This window comes from Ahaetulla prasina, chromosome 1 (genome assembly GCF_028640845.1).
Source record: "Ahaetulla prasina isolate Xishuangbanna chromosome 1, ASM2864084v1, whole genome shotgun sequence".
Taxonomy (NCBI): Eukaryota; Metazoa; Chordata; class Lepidosauria; order Squamata; family Colubridae; genus Ahaetulla; species Ahaetulla prasina.
Window position 1 is genome coordinate 86,626,508 of NC_080539.1, and position 18,681 is coordinate 86,645,188.

At 39.1% G+C, this 18,681-nt stretch overlaps 1 protein-coding gene across 2 annotated transcripts in view; it reads left to right on the forward strand.

Annotated features, from left to right (window-relative positions):
• THBS2 (thrombospondin 2) overlaps positions 1–18,681 on the forward strand; it is a 54,557-nt gene that overhangs the window by 16,145 nt on the left and 19,731 nt on the right. For both annotated transcript variants that reach the window (XM_058167408.1, XM_058167417.1), the window contains exons 6-15: positions 1,330–1,473; positions 3,496–3,592; positions 7,297–7,467; positions 8,227–8,403; positions 9,794–9,967; positions 11,023–11,150; positions 11,287–11,439; positions 13,051–13,269; positions 14,208–14,315; positions 15,152–15,311. In XM_058167408.1, coding sequence (XP_058023391.1) covers positions 1,330–1,473; positions 3,496–3,592; positions 7,297–7,467; positions 8,227–8,403; positions 9,794–9,967; positions 11,023–11,150; positions 11,287–11,439; positions 13,051–13,269; positions 14,208–14,315; positions 15,152–15,311 — 1,531 coding nt within the window. The remainder of the gene's footprint in view (positions 1–1,329; positions 1,474–3,495; positions 3,593–7,296; positions 7,468–8,226; positions 8,404–9,793; positions 9,968–11,022; positions 11,151–11,286; positions 11,440–13,050; positions 13,270–14,207; positions 14,316–15,151; positions 15,312–18,681) is intronic.

Sequence of the window (18,681 nt, forward strand, 5' to 3'; positions counted from 1 at the left end):
CACTGTAGGCTGGTTTCCAGACTTGGTCATACTTGAATTCAATTCACTGAAATCAACAGAATAACTTACTCCACAATTTTCTATGGGTTTAAGCAACATGTAAATTAAGTAGCCAAAATATCCAGACTGAAGTACCCTTTTCCCCCCCTGTCTTTCATTCAATCGTGTCCAAGTCTAAGAAACTATCTTGCCTAATCTCTGCAGTTTCCTTGGCAAGATTTTTCAGAAGTGGTTTGCCGTTACTTAATTCTTAGGGCTGAGACAAAGTGATTGACCCAAGGTCATCTAGCTCATTTCGTTCTAGAGGCAGGACTAGAACTCCCAGACTTCCAGTTTCTAGCCTGATGCCTTAACCACTACACCAAATTCACTCTCAAGCTAACATTAGGGCAGCTGAATTGGATGTGGGTTTGTATGTGTTTGTAATGGGGTTACGGAGTAGGGAAGAAAGGTGAGTGGAAGAGGGATTCTCATTGGATATGGAATATTAAAATGACTTTGAATTATTATTTTGTTTCTTGTTTTTGCTTGGTCCTGTTGGAATTTGGTGAGAAGCAGTTTACTTCCTCTCTCCCTTGATTCTTATCTGTTCTTTTTTTTTTGGCTCTTCTGCTGGCCTATTTCTCTATTCATTTGGCATATACTTTGGAAACAGTTGATAGGAAAGTATTTCAGCTGGCAAATATATGCCAGTTCCAAAATGCTTCAATCTTTTTAGTTAAGATTATAGCCAACTCTGCAGTATTAATCAAATCCACACATTTTTATTTGCTTGCTCATTGACTTTTTTATTTCTTCTTTTCCTCCCATATCAGAAACTGTCTTGCATGGGGCTCTCCCTTATCATATTCCTCTAATTGTACCTGTTTGAAGTAGATGGGGTTGAGAGAATATGACTCAGGTCATCTGGTTGGTTTCTGTGGCTGAAAGTGGATTTCTATTTGAATCTCCCTAGTCCTCTTCCAGGACCTGAAGTACAACACCAAACTGACTCTCACCACACACTTGAAATAGATCTGAAGTGGTCTAATGTGTATTAGATGAGTGGAATCCAATATTGAATAAAATTCTACTGGATGAATAGTTTTTCCATAGAACGTATTGCTATCTGCATAAACTTGACAGACATGAATTGTACTATTAGTTGATATTTGTACCCCAAAAATACGGCAATTGAATTATTTGCTTCCTTTTTGACTGATGCATTAGCTGGGTACAGATAATGTCCTTTCTAAGTATTCTGCATTTCTAAACTAACTGCAGGCCAAGTTTCACATTTGTTTGTTCATGATGTATTCACTTGTAATGGCTTATCCTTTTATTGTACAGTCAGAGGAGAATAACAAAATTGTATCAGAGTTGCTTGGTCCCAACAAAACACTCAAGAACCAGACCGCCTGCTGGCAAGATGGCCGTGAATTCGCAAATAACTCGCACTGGGTGGTGGACAGCTGTACGAAATGTAGTTGCCAGGTGAGCATTTTAAGACTTTCTTCATTCTGTACGCTGTTTCCTTATCTCAGTCATGATATGTTTTAATAGTCTGCATTGATGTCCAGGATGAGTGAAAAACAGCAATGGACAGTCTTAATAAACTTCCATTTCTTTTGCTTATAAGAATGGATTTTGGTCTAGACCGTTATTTCCATACACAGGCAAAGGAATATAGAAGGAATGATCAGGAAGTCAACGGATGTATTTTTTAAAAATAACAAAACAAACCATTCTAGTGTGCTAAGTAGGATTTTGAACAACAATTGTTAATAGGGTAAAGACAGTCTGTAATCCTAAATAGACTAACCATGCTCTAAATCCCATTGCGTAGAATGTAGCCAATTCCAAATTAGATATTTCACTGATAGATTGTTGTTTCAAACCTTAATCAAATGCTAAAGTATCATGAAAGGAATTTTATTTATGGGACTACCTCTTCCAATTATTCCTACCCATCTTATTAAATCAAGCAGAAGGGGCGTGTTATGGGGCCCATAGAGCGCCTTTCCTGTTACTGCACTTACCATTTGGAACCTCATCCACCTGTAACTCAGGTTGGCCCCAGCAACAGCTGCGTTCATGGGCTTAGAGGTTGGGTTGTCAGTACTTATTAGATGGTTATGTAAATCATAATTTGTCTTTTTTAAACTGTGGCTGCTGGTCATATATTTTATTTTCATTGTTGGTTGTGTTTTTAATTTGTTAGTCACCCAGAGTCACTATGGTGAGATGATCAGTCATATAAATTGAATTCAGCAAACGAACAAGTAGGAACTTATCACAGGGAGTAAAATGTTTAATTATAAAATGCTGATGAGTTCATAATCCAGGCCATGTGACAATCTTTGAGGAATAATTGCAATAGATCCCAGTCTTAGGCCACTGGAATTAAATAGCATCTTAATTTTAGTATGGTGAGATTAGCTAAATAGGGTTCTTAGCTGTTAGACTGTTTTCCTTTATATCATCCTTTATATTAGGATGAAAACCTTCACAGTGAAGACCATCTCCTAACTCCTTATAATATTTTAGTAAGCCAGCTCCTCCTCCTTTCTGCAACACCCTCATGCTGTAGAAGTGATGACATCTGGTATCAACAAATGCTTCTTTATACTTGGGCCAATTACCATTATTGATGAAACACTTCAGATTTTAGTTTGACCATGCCACCATTTTACAGTAGTAGACGTAGAAATAGATGCCATTGCTCAGAAGCTCCAGAGTGAGGATGAAATGAAGCATTTTTTCTTCTTAAACTTCTAGTGGGCAGGCTGTGAGATTTTGTTTGCCACCTTCAGTGACCTAGTGTGCAACAGGGTCTTCACTTGTAGAACATTCGCAATGGAAAATGGTACTTTGGGAGCTGATAGGAAGAAGAGTGTGTATATGTCAGGCCCAAGCTCAGAGATGAAACAATGAGATCCAATCAAGTTTCACCTGTTATTTGCTTGCACCTAATGAACTGAATCTTGCCAAATCAAAGCTGTAACCTTATAACCTACTATATGCAGCCCAAGAGATTCTAGGGTATGGCTATCTCTGTCTCTGTTCCCCATCCAACTTATCCAACATGAGTGAGGAGATGTCAAAAAAGCAAGATGGTAGATGCAATTTAGGTTGTATCTTGCCAACTTGTTTTTTTTTTAACCCTTACCTTCATACCCCATGGATATTCTGGATATAGATTAAGCAATAGAAATTGTGACTGAGAAAATGAGTATAACAGAAGGACCAGGATGGAGATATTATCCATAACTCCTCTTGATCACCCATGAGTTCTGAGTGATATCTCATTGGAAATATGTATTCTATTGCATGAAAATAGCAAATTCTACTTTATATCATTTGGCACATCTTTTTTATCAAAAAGAAAATCAGTTTACCCAATTTAGTTCCAGTAATTTGCATGTTTCTAATTTTTTAGAGATGTCTTTAGTTGACTTCATTTCTGTATTATAATCTGACCCTGGGGGTTTGCGTTTTTTTTTTTTTTGCATGTAGAACTCTAAAACAGTGTGCAATAAAATCACATGCCCGCCTGTGCATTGTGCCCGTCCAACTTTTATTGATGGCGAGTGCTGTCCTATCTGCTCTCACAGTAAGTATGCTCCATTTTCCCAGTTTCTATGGTACGGCCTCCCATGACTGTATTTAAGATAAGCCAAAAACACCAAATCAGTAACCAAAGGAAAAAAAAGGTGGTCGCACAGGGAAATGAGTGCAGATTGAAATAAAATGACAATTCCCCAAATGAAGAACAAGGATCTTTGCTGATATTCTTGCTGATATTCTTGGGGTGTACTGCACCCCAAGGAATCATAATAGCCTCACATTTCTGAGGTCTTGGAAACCGGTTTACGGCTGCCCCCCATGTCTTTTCCTCCAAAGAGATTGACAGCAAGTAGAAAGAAAAACTTCCCAAATCCATAGGTGCATTGACCGCTTGTGCTGATCTTGCCGCACCATATAAGGCATGGATTCTATTGTTTACTAGGTAGAATTTAATAATACATTTACAATTACGATTGTCAGTTTCGATTAGCAAACCTCATTTAACAGAATGAAATAAAAGTATTTTTTTGTATAATCCTTCCAGCTTTCACTTTATAGTTTCTTCATATAAGCGCAAATCCAGCAAGTTTAAGCAAAGTTATAAACTGTAAGAGTGTTAATAAACACCTCTTTGACTTTCACTTTCACGCCCATTATACTCAGACCCATTTCCTTTCTTTTCAAACGGAATCCACACATGGGGTTGAGGTCTGGTACTTACATTTACCTTGCCTCCCGACATTGCTTTGTCTGGTTAAGTAAAAAAACAATTTAAACTCAATATTGATTGCAGATGTGGTCGCGGCGTTTTGCTCTGCCAAAAAAGACAGAGTCGTCCTGGATCCGGAGCTCTTCGGGTTCCCAAGGGAGCTCTCCCCTTCAAGCCTCCAGGATCATTCCTGGTGCTTTTGGGGGAGCTCTACCTCCACCCGATCGCTCACCTTTTCCTCTTCACCCGAGGAAAAGGTTTCCAAGCCGCTAGACAGCTGATTTTCACTGTCTTAGCGGCTCTACACGATCCAGGGCTGGCAGTCTAAAAAGACCGTCCTCAACAACCAGCGGAGCCACAGGAAGTCCAAATAAAAGTATTTTTTGATTTCATGAAATTATTAATCAGTATGTAAAAATCATACATAAGTTAAGATTAGAAATGATTAACCCTGTGTTTTATTCAAATACTTTTTTCTAATAAGTATAATAAAGTCATTCAGCTAAACAGGTAATGCACTTTGTTCAGTCTTCCTTGATTTCATTTGAGTGATATTAGCCAATTAGAGTTCCTCTGTTTCTTCAAGGATACCGTAACAGGGACCAATTGGGCATTGAATGTATTGCAAATGTTTGATAGGTTCTACAAACCTTTGGTATACTCTAATTTGCTTTTAAGACTATAAGAAATATCAGACTCTGAAGGCCTTTGATTCGGTCCAGGATTGCTCTGTTTAAGTTCTTAAGTTATCTTTGATGTCCCATAGCAAATTCAAAGAAAGCTGAAGGTCAGGGAACAGTGGTGGGTTTCAATTTTTTTTACTACCAGTTCTGTGGGTGTGGCTTGGTGGGCATGTCATGGCTTGGTGGGCATGGCAGAGGAAGGATACTGTAAAATCTCCATTCCCACCCCACTCCAAGGGAAGGATACTATAAAATCTCCATTCCCTTTCCAATCCAGGAGAAGGTTACTGCAAAATCCCCATTTCCTCCCGATCAGCTGGGACTCGGGAGGCAGAGAATAGATGAGGGCGGGGCCAGTCAGAATTTTTACTACCGGTTCTCTGAACTGCTCAAAATTTCTGCTACCAGTTCTCCAGAATTGGTCAGAACGAGAGGTGGTTTCAGCAGGTTCTGACCAGTTCTGGAGAACCGGTAGCGGAAATTTTGAGTAGTTCGGAGAACCAGTAGTAAAAATGCTGACTGGCCCAGTGGTGGGTTTCAACTTTTTTTACTACCAGTTCTGTGGGTGTGGCTTGGTGGGCATGGCATGGCTTGGTGGGCGTGGCATGGGAAGCATACTGTAAAGTCTCCATTCCCTCCCCAATCCAGGGGAAGGATACTGCAAAATCCCCATTTCCTCCCGATTTGTTTTGTTTGTTTTGTTTTGTTTACATTTATACCCCGCCCTTCTCCGAAGACTCAGGGCGGCTTACAGTGTATAAGGCAATAGTCTCATTCTATTTGTATATTTTTACAAAGTCAACTTATTGCCCCCCCCAACAATCTGGGTCCTCATTTTACCTACCTTATAAAGGATGGAAGGCTGAGTCAACCTTGGGCCGGGCTCGAACCTGCAGTAATTGCAGGCTACTGTGTTCTTAATAACAGGCTTTACCAGCGTGAGCTAAACCGGTCAGCTTGGACTTGGGAGGCAGAGAATAGATGGTGGTGGGGCCAGTCAAACTTTTTAGTACCTGAACTACTCAAAATTTCCACTACCGATTCTCCAGAACTGGTCAGAACCTGCTGAAACCCACCTCTGCCCTACCCCCATCTATTCTCTGCCTCCCAAGACCCAGCTGATTGGGAGGAAATATTCCTTCCCCTGCCATGCCCACCAAGCCATGCCATGCCACGCCCACCAAGCCACACCCACACCCACAGAACCGGTGGTAAAATTTTTTGAAACCCACCACTGGTCGGAACCTGCTGAAACCCACCTCTGGTGGGAAAGCTTGTATATTAGGCATCTCATTTGCCATTTTTCCTTGTCCTCAAAAGTGTTGACTGTTTATCCTGGTTCACCTGCAGCAGATCCTGGTTATAAAATAAATCAGTCAGTACTGCAAAATTCAAAAGCCGGTTATCAAAGTTGCAAGAGGGAAGCATTCCTTTTTTGCCTTTTACAGCCTAAAAGGGATAGTTAAACTATACTGAATCACTACTGTATATCTTGTCAGCAATACATGAGACATTACTACCTTCTCCTCTCTGAGCTCTTCATATCACAAACATATTTTCCTTTCACTGTGGAAAGGCTCTGAAGAAGCAGAATAATTGTATGGCATCAAAAGGAAGTGCAACAAGGCTGCTCACTTCCAGGGGTATGATATATCAGTCCAAACTTTGCCCCTTGTATACTTGTGTGCAGTGCTGTGGCCCACATGCAAAAGGTGGACCTTGTGGCATGACACTGCAACATGTATTTTGTCATGGATTTTTAAAGGAATTTTTTGCTCTTGGTTCAATTAAACCCTGCAATTTGAAATGGTATAGCTCTTTAAACAGAAACTTTATACTGGGATTTTCTACTTCACTTTTTAATAGGGGTGTTGTTTATTTAAAAATTCCTCCATGTGAGATTCAAATTCGAAACCAAAACAAAGGGATGTTTTGGAAACTGTGATGGTTACAAAGGTCATTTTAAAAGAAATAACAGCAATCTCTATGAACCTAACACTAAATAGAGATGAGATAAACTAAATCAGGGGTCTCCAACCTTGTCAACTTTAAGCCTGGTGGACTTCAAAGCTTTGCTGGCTGGGAAATTCTGGGAGTTGAAGTCCACCAGACTTAAAGTTGACAAGGTTGGAGACCCTTGAGCTAAATCGTCCAACTTGCTGTACAATAATAAACATGTGTCATTGGGTTTTGAGATGGATACCATTTTGGAAAGTTAGCACTTTACAGAGCTTTGCCTGCATCTCCTGTCCTTCTGATTGTTTGGATCTTTTGTCCTTCTGATTCTTAATCTATCTGTAAATTATGGCAGGCTAATATTTGTAAATAACCAGAGTATTTGTGTCTCCTGATTTGCAGCTGACGATCAGGAGGAAGGCTGGTCTCCCTGGTCAGAGTGGACAGAATGCTCAGTCACATGTGGAGCTGGAACCCAGCAGCGAGGAAGATCTTGTGATGTCACCAGCAATACTTGCCGAGGCCCATCCATTCAGACCAGGACCTGCTCTCTTGGCAAATGTGACAATCGCAGTGAGTGTTATAACACATTATTTTACTTGGCATCCAATAAAAGAACAGTAAATCTGGGATTAATCTTAAAAGAAGGATAAAGACGAGGTACCATGAGATTAATCACTTTTTAAGATATGGTCTTGCCTAAACACCTTTATAGTTATCTTATTTTTTGCAGTATTTTTAGGGGTACAGTAGCTCAGCTGTTAAAGACACTGTGCTTATCAGCTGGAAAGCTTAGGTTCAAGACCTGACCTCCATGCAATGGGGTCACTCCCATTACTTGCCCCGCCTCCTGCCCACCTAGCAGTTCAAAAGCATGCAAATGTGACTAGATAAATATGTACCACTTTGGTGGGAAGGTAACAGCATATGCTGGCTACATGACCAGGGAAATGTCTGCGGACAATGCTGGCTCCCTCAGCTACGAAATGGAAGTGAGTGCTGCCCCCTAGGGCTGGACATGATTGGACAGGGGAAACTTTTACCTTTACTTTTATTTTCCCCCAAGAGGGAACTGCTCAAGTAGCAATTGACTGGTGAAAATATTGCTCTGTCTGACCCAGATGGGTGTTTATAGAGCTTTGTGTGCAATTTGTTGATATGGCTGGAGTTCTGACAAAGAGGTAGCAGGAACCATCAGAGATATTATAATTATATCTTGAATTATAATCCAAGTGAGATTTATATACATCTAGAGATAAACTGGAATTTCCCTTAGATTCTTTGAGACTGAAGATGCAAGTTCATTATTATTTTTTTCTTTCTTTTGATCAGTACGTCAAGATGGTGGTTGGAGTCACTGGTCTCCTTGGTCTTCCTGTTCTGTAACTTGCGGAGTAGGCAATATCACTCGCATACGACTCTGCAATTCCCCAATGCCACAGATGGGTGGGAAAAGCTGCAAAGGAGGTGGACGTGAAACTGAAGAATGCGAAAGGGAGCCATGTCCAAGTGAGTTTGTTGACTGGAATCTCTGTCTTGTAACAGCACCATATGCATATGCATGAGGAGCATGGACTGCAGAAAAGCCTTGCATGGGTATTATGAAAGCGTTCAAAGCCTACATGTTCTATAGTAGAAAGCATCTTCTATGATAGAAGCTCTTCATGTGATTTAGAGTGTGGATTTATCAGAGTCTCCAAATGCATAGAAGCAGGGGTGAAATGCTTCCGGTTCAGACCGGATCGCCCAATCCAGTCGCAATGGGGGGGGCAGGTGGTTCAGAGAACCGGTAGCAAAAATCCCTGCCCCCTCCTCCCCAGCTGAGCCGTGCGATCATCAGAGTTTTTTTAAACTTTTAAAAGCATTTTTTCTTTGGCCGAAAAAATGCTTTTAAAAGTAAAAAAAAAAGAGCCTCTGATGATCGCACCGCTCAGCTGGGATCATCAGAACCTTTTAAAAGCATGTTTTTTATAAGCTCTTTGGCTGAAGAAGTTGTAAAAAAATGTTTTTAAAAGGTTCTGGTGATCAGGCAACTCAGCTGGGATCGTCAGAACCCTTTAAAAGCTTTTTTCCCCTCTGGCGACCCCAGCTGAGTTGCCTGATCATCACAGCCAAAGAGGTTGTAGAAAAATTGCTTTTAAAAGTAAAATAAAAAGAAGTTGGCCACACCCACCCAGTCAAATTACCCCTTCCACACCAAGCAGAACTTGTAGTAACAAATTTTACATTTCACCCCTGCATAGAAGGCTTCCACAGATAAAATAGTCTTTTTTTTAAAAAAAAAAAAAGGTGGCCCATGGCATCAGAGCTAGTAAACTCATTCTTGTGCACTAGGCTTGCTTTTTTTCGGTTCACATGGAAGTCTGAAAAAGAAAGAGTTGCCTAATGAATAGCAGAGAGAGACTGGGTTCATGTGAGGTGCTGAGCATATTTTTGCATCACTACTGAAGTGTGCATAGTTCTAGTGTACTTCTCCCAGTAATAAAAATATCAATAACAATAACTAAGGATAAATTTGAATACAATTCAGTATGCCATCTAGTATGATTCATTTAATTTAATAGAAATTGTGCATTTTTTTCTCGATTACATTTATCTTCTGAAATACAATTAAACTGTAGGTGTTTTAACTACATCGTTTGCAGAGATCTGTATCAAATGCAGCCCCGACTAACTTTATCCATTGGGATAGATGAATTATGGTATAATATTAGTGAGTTCCTTTAAGTATGCAAATTGTGTTTTGGAATATTGACAAGACCCCCTCCCCGTCAAAAAAAACCTTTATATTAATCACACTAATCAAATGATCGGTTAAAATAAATGTGGTTACTGCAATCACTTATCGGTTGAGTTTTTTGTTCCTTATGCTAAAATGTTGTTGTCTAACTTCTTCCAGTCAATGGCCGATGGGGTCCTTGGTCTCCATGGTCTGCATGCACAGTTTCCTGTGGTGGAGGCATTCGTGAGAGATCTCGTCTCTGCAATAGTCCAGAACCTCAGTATGGTGGAAAGGCATGCGCAGGCGATGTCATTCAGCGTGATATGTGCAATAAACAGGATTGTCCGATAGGTGAATATGGAATACACTGGAATGTCACATGAGTTCTAAACCAATATACTGTATCCATGTGAGATATGTGGGATGAGCTGCAGCTCATTGATACCTTCGCTGATTTAAACATAGAAGGCACCTGAATCTAAATGATTCCTTTTGCATTGTATATGCAGTGTTTAGCATTGCTGCCCTGGGTCTTAGTAGAAAAAGAAAAACTGAGCAATCAATGAACTGTTCACACAGCTTTATTGAATTAACAAAGAAACATTTTCTCTGACAAGAGTATATCAGTGGAAAATTATAAAAGAAATGAGAGTAAAAATATTAACATTTTCAGCATAATTAAATTTTATCATATTGGCTGAAGTTTGGCATATTTGTAGACCAAAGCAAGTACATAATATCAATTTTTCAATGACTAATTAACGTGTTTTTAAATATGGAATAAAATCTTAAGATTTATGATGACATTTATTCATTTGAATTTAGTAGGTATTTTGATTCTCTTTTAATGCAACCTGCTATTTGTAATTATTTATGAATCATAAAGGGAAATAAAATAAAAAGCCAAACTGTTATTTCCCTCCCAATTTTTCTTCGGCTTCATCCAGGCAAACTTAGAATAGAATCTAGTCTAATTCAATTTCCAGTTTCATAATATTTGAGCTTGGAGCAGCTGTTCTGACTTTAGTGGAAGTGTTCCATGACTATCTTGACCACCCCAGAAATGTTCTAAGCTTGAATCAGCCTATTTTCCAGCTTTAAAACATCTGTTCTGACTTCTATAATGTTTGGAACACAGTTAATAATGTCCACATACTTCCCACGAGGTCAGATCAACTTTTTTGTTGAACACAAAACATTGAACATTTAAAACATTTTTCACACAATAATAGAAGTCAGTGCTGTGGTTAATGTAGAAAGCAAAAGAGATTTAGAGGCTACTCTGAGGCTTTGAGGTTACATTAGGTGTATTGCAGAGAGGATGGGAAGCTACTTCTTCAGAAGCATTCGTTTTGACTTCCCTTTTACTTCTGTCATAGCAGTGCTTTTTTATTGCTTTTTGACAGATGGCTGTTTATCCAATCCTTGCTTTCCTGGAGCAGAATGCAACAGTTATCCTGATGGCTCATGGTCCTGTGGTGCATGTCCTGCTGGTTATCTGGGAAATGGAACATTTTGTGAGGACCTTGACGAGGTAGATGAGTTTCAGTGTGTGTGAATTACTTTGGATTCCACCTAGGGAACGCAGATTTTCATTGTTGTTATTTGAACTGTCTGATCAAAAAACTCACCACTTCTTTTTTGCACTCCTGTCCCCCCCCCCCCGCCAGTGTGCTGTGGTGCCAGATGTTTGCTTTAAGTTCAATCAGAACCATCGATGTGTAAACACCAATCCAGGATTCCACTGCTTGCCATGCCCGCCCCGCTACAAAGGAACTCAACCGTATGGGGTAGGCCTAGAGGCTGCCAGAACAGAAAAACAAGTAAGTGTCAGAAGATAGGGAAGATGTATTTCATTCTAGAAGTCTTGTTGTTATAGAAAAGAATTAAAAGATAGCTGACCAATCTCTTCTTAAAAACCTCCAGTGGTGGAGCGTGGAGCACCACAACTTCTGGAGGCAAGCTGTCCCACAGGTTAATTGTCCTCACTGACAGGAAATTTCTCTTTAATTTCAGGTTGGCTTTCTCTTTGATAAGCTTCCATTCGTTACTTCCTCTCCTGTCCTCTAGAGAATAAGTCAACCCTCTCTTCTTTATGAAAGCCCTTCAATTATTGGAAGGCTCCTATCATCTCAAACCCCTCCCCAGTCCCCCTCTTTGTTCAATTAAATTTACCCAGTTCCCACAAGCATTCATATAGAAAGGATGGATTAAAATATTAGGTTATAGAAGTAGATTAAAGGAATGTTTTTCTACCTCAGCCACTTTTTAAAGAATTCTGAGAGTTGAAGCCATTACAACTTAAATTTGCTAAAGTTGAGAAATACTGGATTAAGGTCAAACATGGTTTCTGGTGCCTGCACAAACATATGCAGAATTAGGAACATGCCAAATTGACTAAAGAAAAATGTAGAGGCTCTGGTTTCTCACCATTAGAGTATACATTGTACATTTTTGTCAAGAACTATCCCATCTTCCAAGGTCCATTTTGTGAAGCTGTTTGACATAGCCAGATACTTTTCTGAAAGAACTCTCCATTTTCTAAAAAGCCATATTTTTTTCCAGATATGATTTATTCAGTCATTATCCATTTTCTGACATATACCATTTTCTGACTTATTTCCCCAAAAATAAGACCCTGTCTTATATTTTTTTGAATCCTGAAATAAGCACGTGGCCTTATTGCCATGTGCTCAAAAGCCCAATTGGCCTTATTATCAGGGGATGTCTTATTTTGGGGAAAACAGGGTAGTTTATGGATTCTAAATGTAAAACTAAAATTAAAAGTATGACATCAAAGTTATAATGTAAGCCAATAACAAAGTAGAAACAGCAGCTGTGACTCATTCAAAGGAAGTTGTTGCCTATTAGCTGTGTCTATGGGATCTTTAAAAAGGAATTTATTTATTGGTTGTCTGCTAAAAAACAGTGAATGTCACCATCAGTTCTGGTGACTTCATGGACATGCCTAAGCAGCGCTTTTGGCAATGGTTTGGAAAGAGCTTGCCGTTCTCCCTTCCAAAATTTCTTTCTTTCTTTTTCTTTATCTTCCTGAAATTACAAAGGAAATGGATAGGGATGAGTGTTCTTGCCTCACAGTAAATTTTATATTGTTTAATTACATCCAGAAGTCTGCAGATGTGAGAGATAAACTTGTGAAAGAATATGTCATTTGACTTAAGGCTATGCTTTACTTAAAGAGAGGCTTATTCGTAATTGCTACTTTGACAGCAGTGCTTAACTTACTAACTCCACAAGCAAATGTTGCCTGGGTCTTTCCCAAGTTTTTAATGAAAGATGATTATATCTGGATCCAGCTACAAAACATGTGCTCAAGGCTCAACAATTGATGGGAAATTAAAGTGTCTGTTTCTTTGCTGTTCTGTTAATCAGGAGCTCTGGGTGACCTATTTGCATAATGATCTGCTTTTCAGGTATGTGAGCCTTCCAACCCTTGCAAAGATAAAACACACAGTTGCCACAGTTCAGCTGAGTGCATCTACCTGGGGCATTTCACCGACCCTGTGTACAAGTGTGAATGTAGGACAGGCTATGCAGGTGATGGATACATCTGTGGAGAAGACTCAGACTTAGATGGATGGCCCAATAGTAACCTGGTCTGTGCTGCCAATGCGACTTATCACTGCATGAAGGTAAAGTATATGAAGTAGAGAGGTCCTAAATGTCTAAATTGAAAATAGGGTGTTATATTTTTAAATGGTCTTCCAGAGACCTGGTTTTATCATGGTGACTTTATCAAGCTTTATTAAAGCTTCAGTTATCATTTCACTCCAGTTCTGGATTTGGAATTATTCTTCTTTTACCATTTGTTAGGCCACTATAGATAGAAAGTACATAAATGATATATTTCTCTAACGTTTATGGAGATGCTCAGTCATCCAGGTCATGGTTCTCCCAAAGGGGCTTTTTCATGAGGCAGCTGGACTGTCTAGTTTTTTCTTTGAAGATGTTTTACTTCTCATCCAAGAAGCTTCTTCAGCTTTGACTGGATGGTGGGGAATGGAAGGATTTATATTCCTTGCAGATAGCTGGCCATTTTGCATCCTCTTAGAGACCTGTTAAGGCAATTGGAGTTGTATCTCTGTCCTCAGGGTCACCTGAGTAGTGCAAATAGGTATGGAGCCTTCTTGGCTGCAGGTTGGGGGAGCAGTTCTTTTCATTAGCATAGTCTAGCTAAATAGGCTAATCTATTTGGAAGACCTAAATATAATGTCTAAATTATTTAGAAGATATCCTTTCCAACAGCTCAGCCCATAACTAGATTTAACCAAGATTTAAATGTCTTCCTTTGACAATCTACCAGAAACATCAGGTGGTAGACGTCATTTGATATTATGACAATTTAGTAATATTATTTAATGCAACCATTAAATGCAACCATGCTTCTTCTTAGCGCTTGAAAGTTAAACAAAAAGACATAAATACTTATATCTCTTTAACTGATATAACTTTAGACATACATTCAGAACTTCCAGGTTGAACATCCAAGTCTTTTATTGTCCAGAATTTGGGATTATTATCTGTTTCTGAAATTAAAATATATACTGATCCAAGATCTTTGTTCATACAGGATAATTGTCCTTTCCTGCCAAATTCTGGACAAGAAGATTTTGACAAGGATGGAAAAGGTGATGCCTGTGATGAAGATGATGACAATGATGGTGTAGTGGATGATAAAGTAAGCTCATATTTCCTACATTAAACTATATTTTCCTTTCAGAAGAAATAAATGTGGAAACTATTAATACATGTTCAGTTTCTCTGAGGTGTCTCAGTTTTCTATGATAATTTTTTCTTTATTGATATTAATGAATTACATACTCTATATGTGATACAATTGTCCTAATTCTCAATGAGTTGGTGCCATTTTTTGATTATTTCATGGATATTACAGCACCCTTCTGGGATTATTAAAATAATTTGTTTATTTATTTATTTGTTAAATTTATATGATGCCTATCTAACTATTCAAATGACTCTGGGTGGACAATGACAATTAGATAATGACACTTAGGATAATTTAATAGGTTTATTTCTATAAGAAGTATAATAGATGTAGTTCTTGTCATAAATATAGCATAGAATAAGACTACTTGCAAACTAATCATTCGTTAATTTCATATACACCAAACTGACATGAGCCTAGGAATGTTTTCTAATTATTATAAATGGAAAATCCTTAAAAGCTAGGAGTAAAAGTTCTGTTACATGTCAACCAACAGGTTTATGCAACAAAATTGTCAGATCTTTCAAGAAAGACTATTTCATGGATGGGAAGGGAGCAGGGGCATTAAAAGAAGTTCTGTATCCCTTTTTATAACAAAAGTAAATGAAGTAGCCGTTTGTAATTTCATGGAGGATGGTGCCATCTAGAAAAGAGTTTTCACAATATTTTTTAACCATTGGAGTGTAATATGTGAGGGCATATTATTTGGTTCAGAGAAAAAGGAAATATTTCTTCCAAACTTGATCTGTACTCCCATGTTTATTCTATAATCTTACTTCTTTTTTTAGGACAATTGTCCACTTCTGTTTAATCCCCGGCAATTTGATTATGATAAGGATGAAGTTGGTGATCGTTGTGATAACTGTCCATATGTGCACAATCCTGCTCAGATTGACACCAATCATAATGGAGAGGGTGATGCGTGTGCAGTAGATATTGATGGAGATGGTATGCTCCTACTTATTCTCTTCTATTTTCTTTCTATAAAGTAGTCTAGATCAGGAGTCTCCAACCTTGGCAATTTTAAGCCTGGCAGACTTCAACTCCCAGAATTCTGGGAGTTCTGGGAATTGAAATCCGCCAGGCTTAAAATTGCCAAGGTTGGAGACCCCTAGTCTAGATTAACTCACATTCCATATCAAGATATATTTCTGGAAACAACTGTAATTCAAGTACTTATACCCATCCATTTCTGATTGCAGAGACAAGATGCAATGTATGGCTGCAATCTAGAAATGAATTATATTCACATTTATTTTATTCATTGTTCATATGCTAACATCCTTATATCTTTGGGTTTTTGCCCATCCTTTTTCTAACTGAAAGGACAAATATTGCCAGCAACAATAAATGCTTTGGCTGGAACTAACCAAAATCATGATAAATTCATGATTTATCATAGTGGTTTTATCAATGGGGACAGAGGGAGGTACATCTATGGAAGGCTATATTTTCAATCAAAGTGTCCATGAATTGATGAGGTAAGATCACTTTTGGCAATATCCCCAGAAACACTGGGTAATGGTGATATTTATTGGACAAATAATTATATAATACTTGGTGACACTTCATCATGTTTTCCAATAATATCTGAAATAATATTATGAAATAATATAGGCTAAATAGATCAGTTAAGCAACTCCTTATGGACAAAAGCTTTTTACAAAGAGATATTTTCTAATACTATCATGCTCACTTGATATCTAAACTTAATAAGGAAGGAAAGTATAATTATGGTCTAGCAATTTTTTTTAGTTATTTCACATGTTTTTGTAGGCCATTCAGTAATATTCTGTGGCAGTTCACAAGAAATTAAAGAAATTAAAATATTTATGCAGAATACCCTTGTATGAAAAACCATATTTGATGTGCCGGTCAAATAAATGTCTTCAAGCTGAAGTGCTTGCCAAAATGCCTGGAGAAAAGAAAGGAAATTATTTTAGATCTTAGAATAATAAGGATCGTAAATTATATGTTTGGCTGAAAGAGAGAGAGAAAAAATCAATGGTGATATTTAACATTATTAAACTGGCAAATATAACCTGAACAGTAGCCCAGCCTTGAAAAAATCTACCAACCCAAATAACTTTGATATTTTTTCAATGCCTTTGAGTTTATGCATTTTGGCATAACTTGCAGCCTGAAGCATTAATGTCCTAAAGATGTTGTTGTAGCATTTCTTGGCAGCTGAATCTCACTTTTCAATTTGGGCAAGATTAGGGAGCAGAGGAGATAACCTGTTAAGCCTTGGATTTGGTTCAGTGAACGTATCTCATATGCATATTGGATATGTATATCAGCAGGAATTTGAAAGCTTCCCATAGCTTGATGTTTACATTAATGATTGGACTTATTTCTTGGTTGATGTTCTGGCAAAGTTGCAAGAAAAAAACAAATGAACAGAAATTGAAATATAATTGAAGTATACAGGAAAACCCTATCAACTCTCATTATTTTCTGGAAGCATATCTCATAATACCCTTTCCAAGGAATACTTTAACATTCAAGAATGGGCACATCTGATTCCTAGTAAATCAGGAAGGATTTCAGACTCAATAGTTTTGCAATGAGTCTTTCATAAATTATCTGCTGAAATAAAAAATTGGTCTGGTAAAAATAGAACAGTGTATATAAAACGATTTATCTCAAGTTCACATTATGGTTCAAATTCCTGAGTTAACAAATGATGGTCGTCACAAAAAAAATCTCTAATGTAGATCGTGCAAATCTGTTTTACATCTTATTTTCATCAAAAACTGGCCTGGTAGGAATTTGGGAAGATACCCAATGATTTGCTACCATTGAGTTCTGAACCCTCACCAAAACATAGAGAGTCTTTTCAAAATTGGTACCTTGAACTGATCAATGCCTTTGGCACAAAATTATTGGGCTGTGTCTTTAAGTAGTACGACATGCAAAGATTATGTGTAGGAGAAATAAGACCATTTTAGAACTAACCTAAAAGATGACTCAGTGATGTGATAACTTGAAGATATTTGATCAGCTTGGAACCAGAAAGCACAATCCTATAGGTGATATGTATAATGTTGTAATGTTTTGTTTTGAATGGGGGCTGTAATTTAGAGAAAGCATGACAAAGCAAACATATCTTCTTTATCAGCCAAAGGAGACTGCAATAGATACTTAACTGTAAACAGATACTGTTTCATTCAGAATCTGAATTAACCTGTGCAAGGTCCGTGGTTAACAAAGCCCTCCTGATCTCAGACCTAATTCAGGAGGGGACCACGGACATTATGGGCATTACGGAGACCTGGTTGGGCACAGAAGGGGGGGGGTGCCCCTAGTGGAGATGTGCCCACCAGGTTTCCGAGCATTCCATCAGCCGAGGGCCCAAGGTAGGGGTGGCGGGGTGGCAGTTATTATTAAGGAAAGCCTAGAACCGAGGGAGACCACTGTGCCTCAGATAGCTGGTTGTGAATACCTCTATGTGAAGTGGGGCCATAGGTCTCAGGTGGGCTTGTTGATCACGTATCTGGCTCCTTGCTGCGTGACAACAGCCCTGCCCGAGCTGTTGGAGTTGCTGGCCAGGTTGGCAGTTGAAACCCCTAGACATTTGGTCATGGGGGATTTCAACTTGCCATCAACTGGCGTGGCATCCTCGACGGCCCGGGAGTTCATGGCTTCCATGACGGCCATGGACCTGACTCAATTAGTGGACGGCCCTACCCACATCGGGGGAGGCACTCTAGATCTGATTTTTGTCTCTGGCCAGTGGTTGAATGATCTGATTTTAAACGATTTAGTTATCGAGCCTTTGTCATGGTCAGATCATTCTCTCCTTCATCTGGACTTTCGGACCGCTACTCACCACTGCAGGGAGACGGAACCAATGCGTTGGTTCCGTCCCAGGTGCCTGATGGACCCAGAGAGGTTCCTGACGGAGCTTACCCAAGAATCTGGCCCGCGGCACGACTGAAGAACTAGTCTTCAAGCTGAAGTGCTTGCCAAAATGTCTGGAGAAAAGAAAGGAAATTATTTTAGATCTTAGAATAATAAGGATCATAAATTATATGTTTGGCTGAAACAGGCCGCGGCTGGAGCTTTGGACCGTGTCGTGCCTTTGCGGCCTCTGACCCGGCGCAGGTCTCAACCGGCTCCTTGGTTCTTTGAGGAGCTGAGGGAAATGAAACACTGGAGAAGACGCCTAGAGAGTGCCTGGAGATCCAGCCGTTCTGAGGCTGACCAGACACTAGTTAGGTCCTATAGTAGGACCTACCTAGTGGCATTGAGGGATGCGAAGCGTTCTTACGTTTCCTCCCTCATTGCGTCGGCAGATAACTGCCCGGCCGCCCTG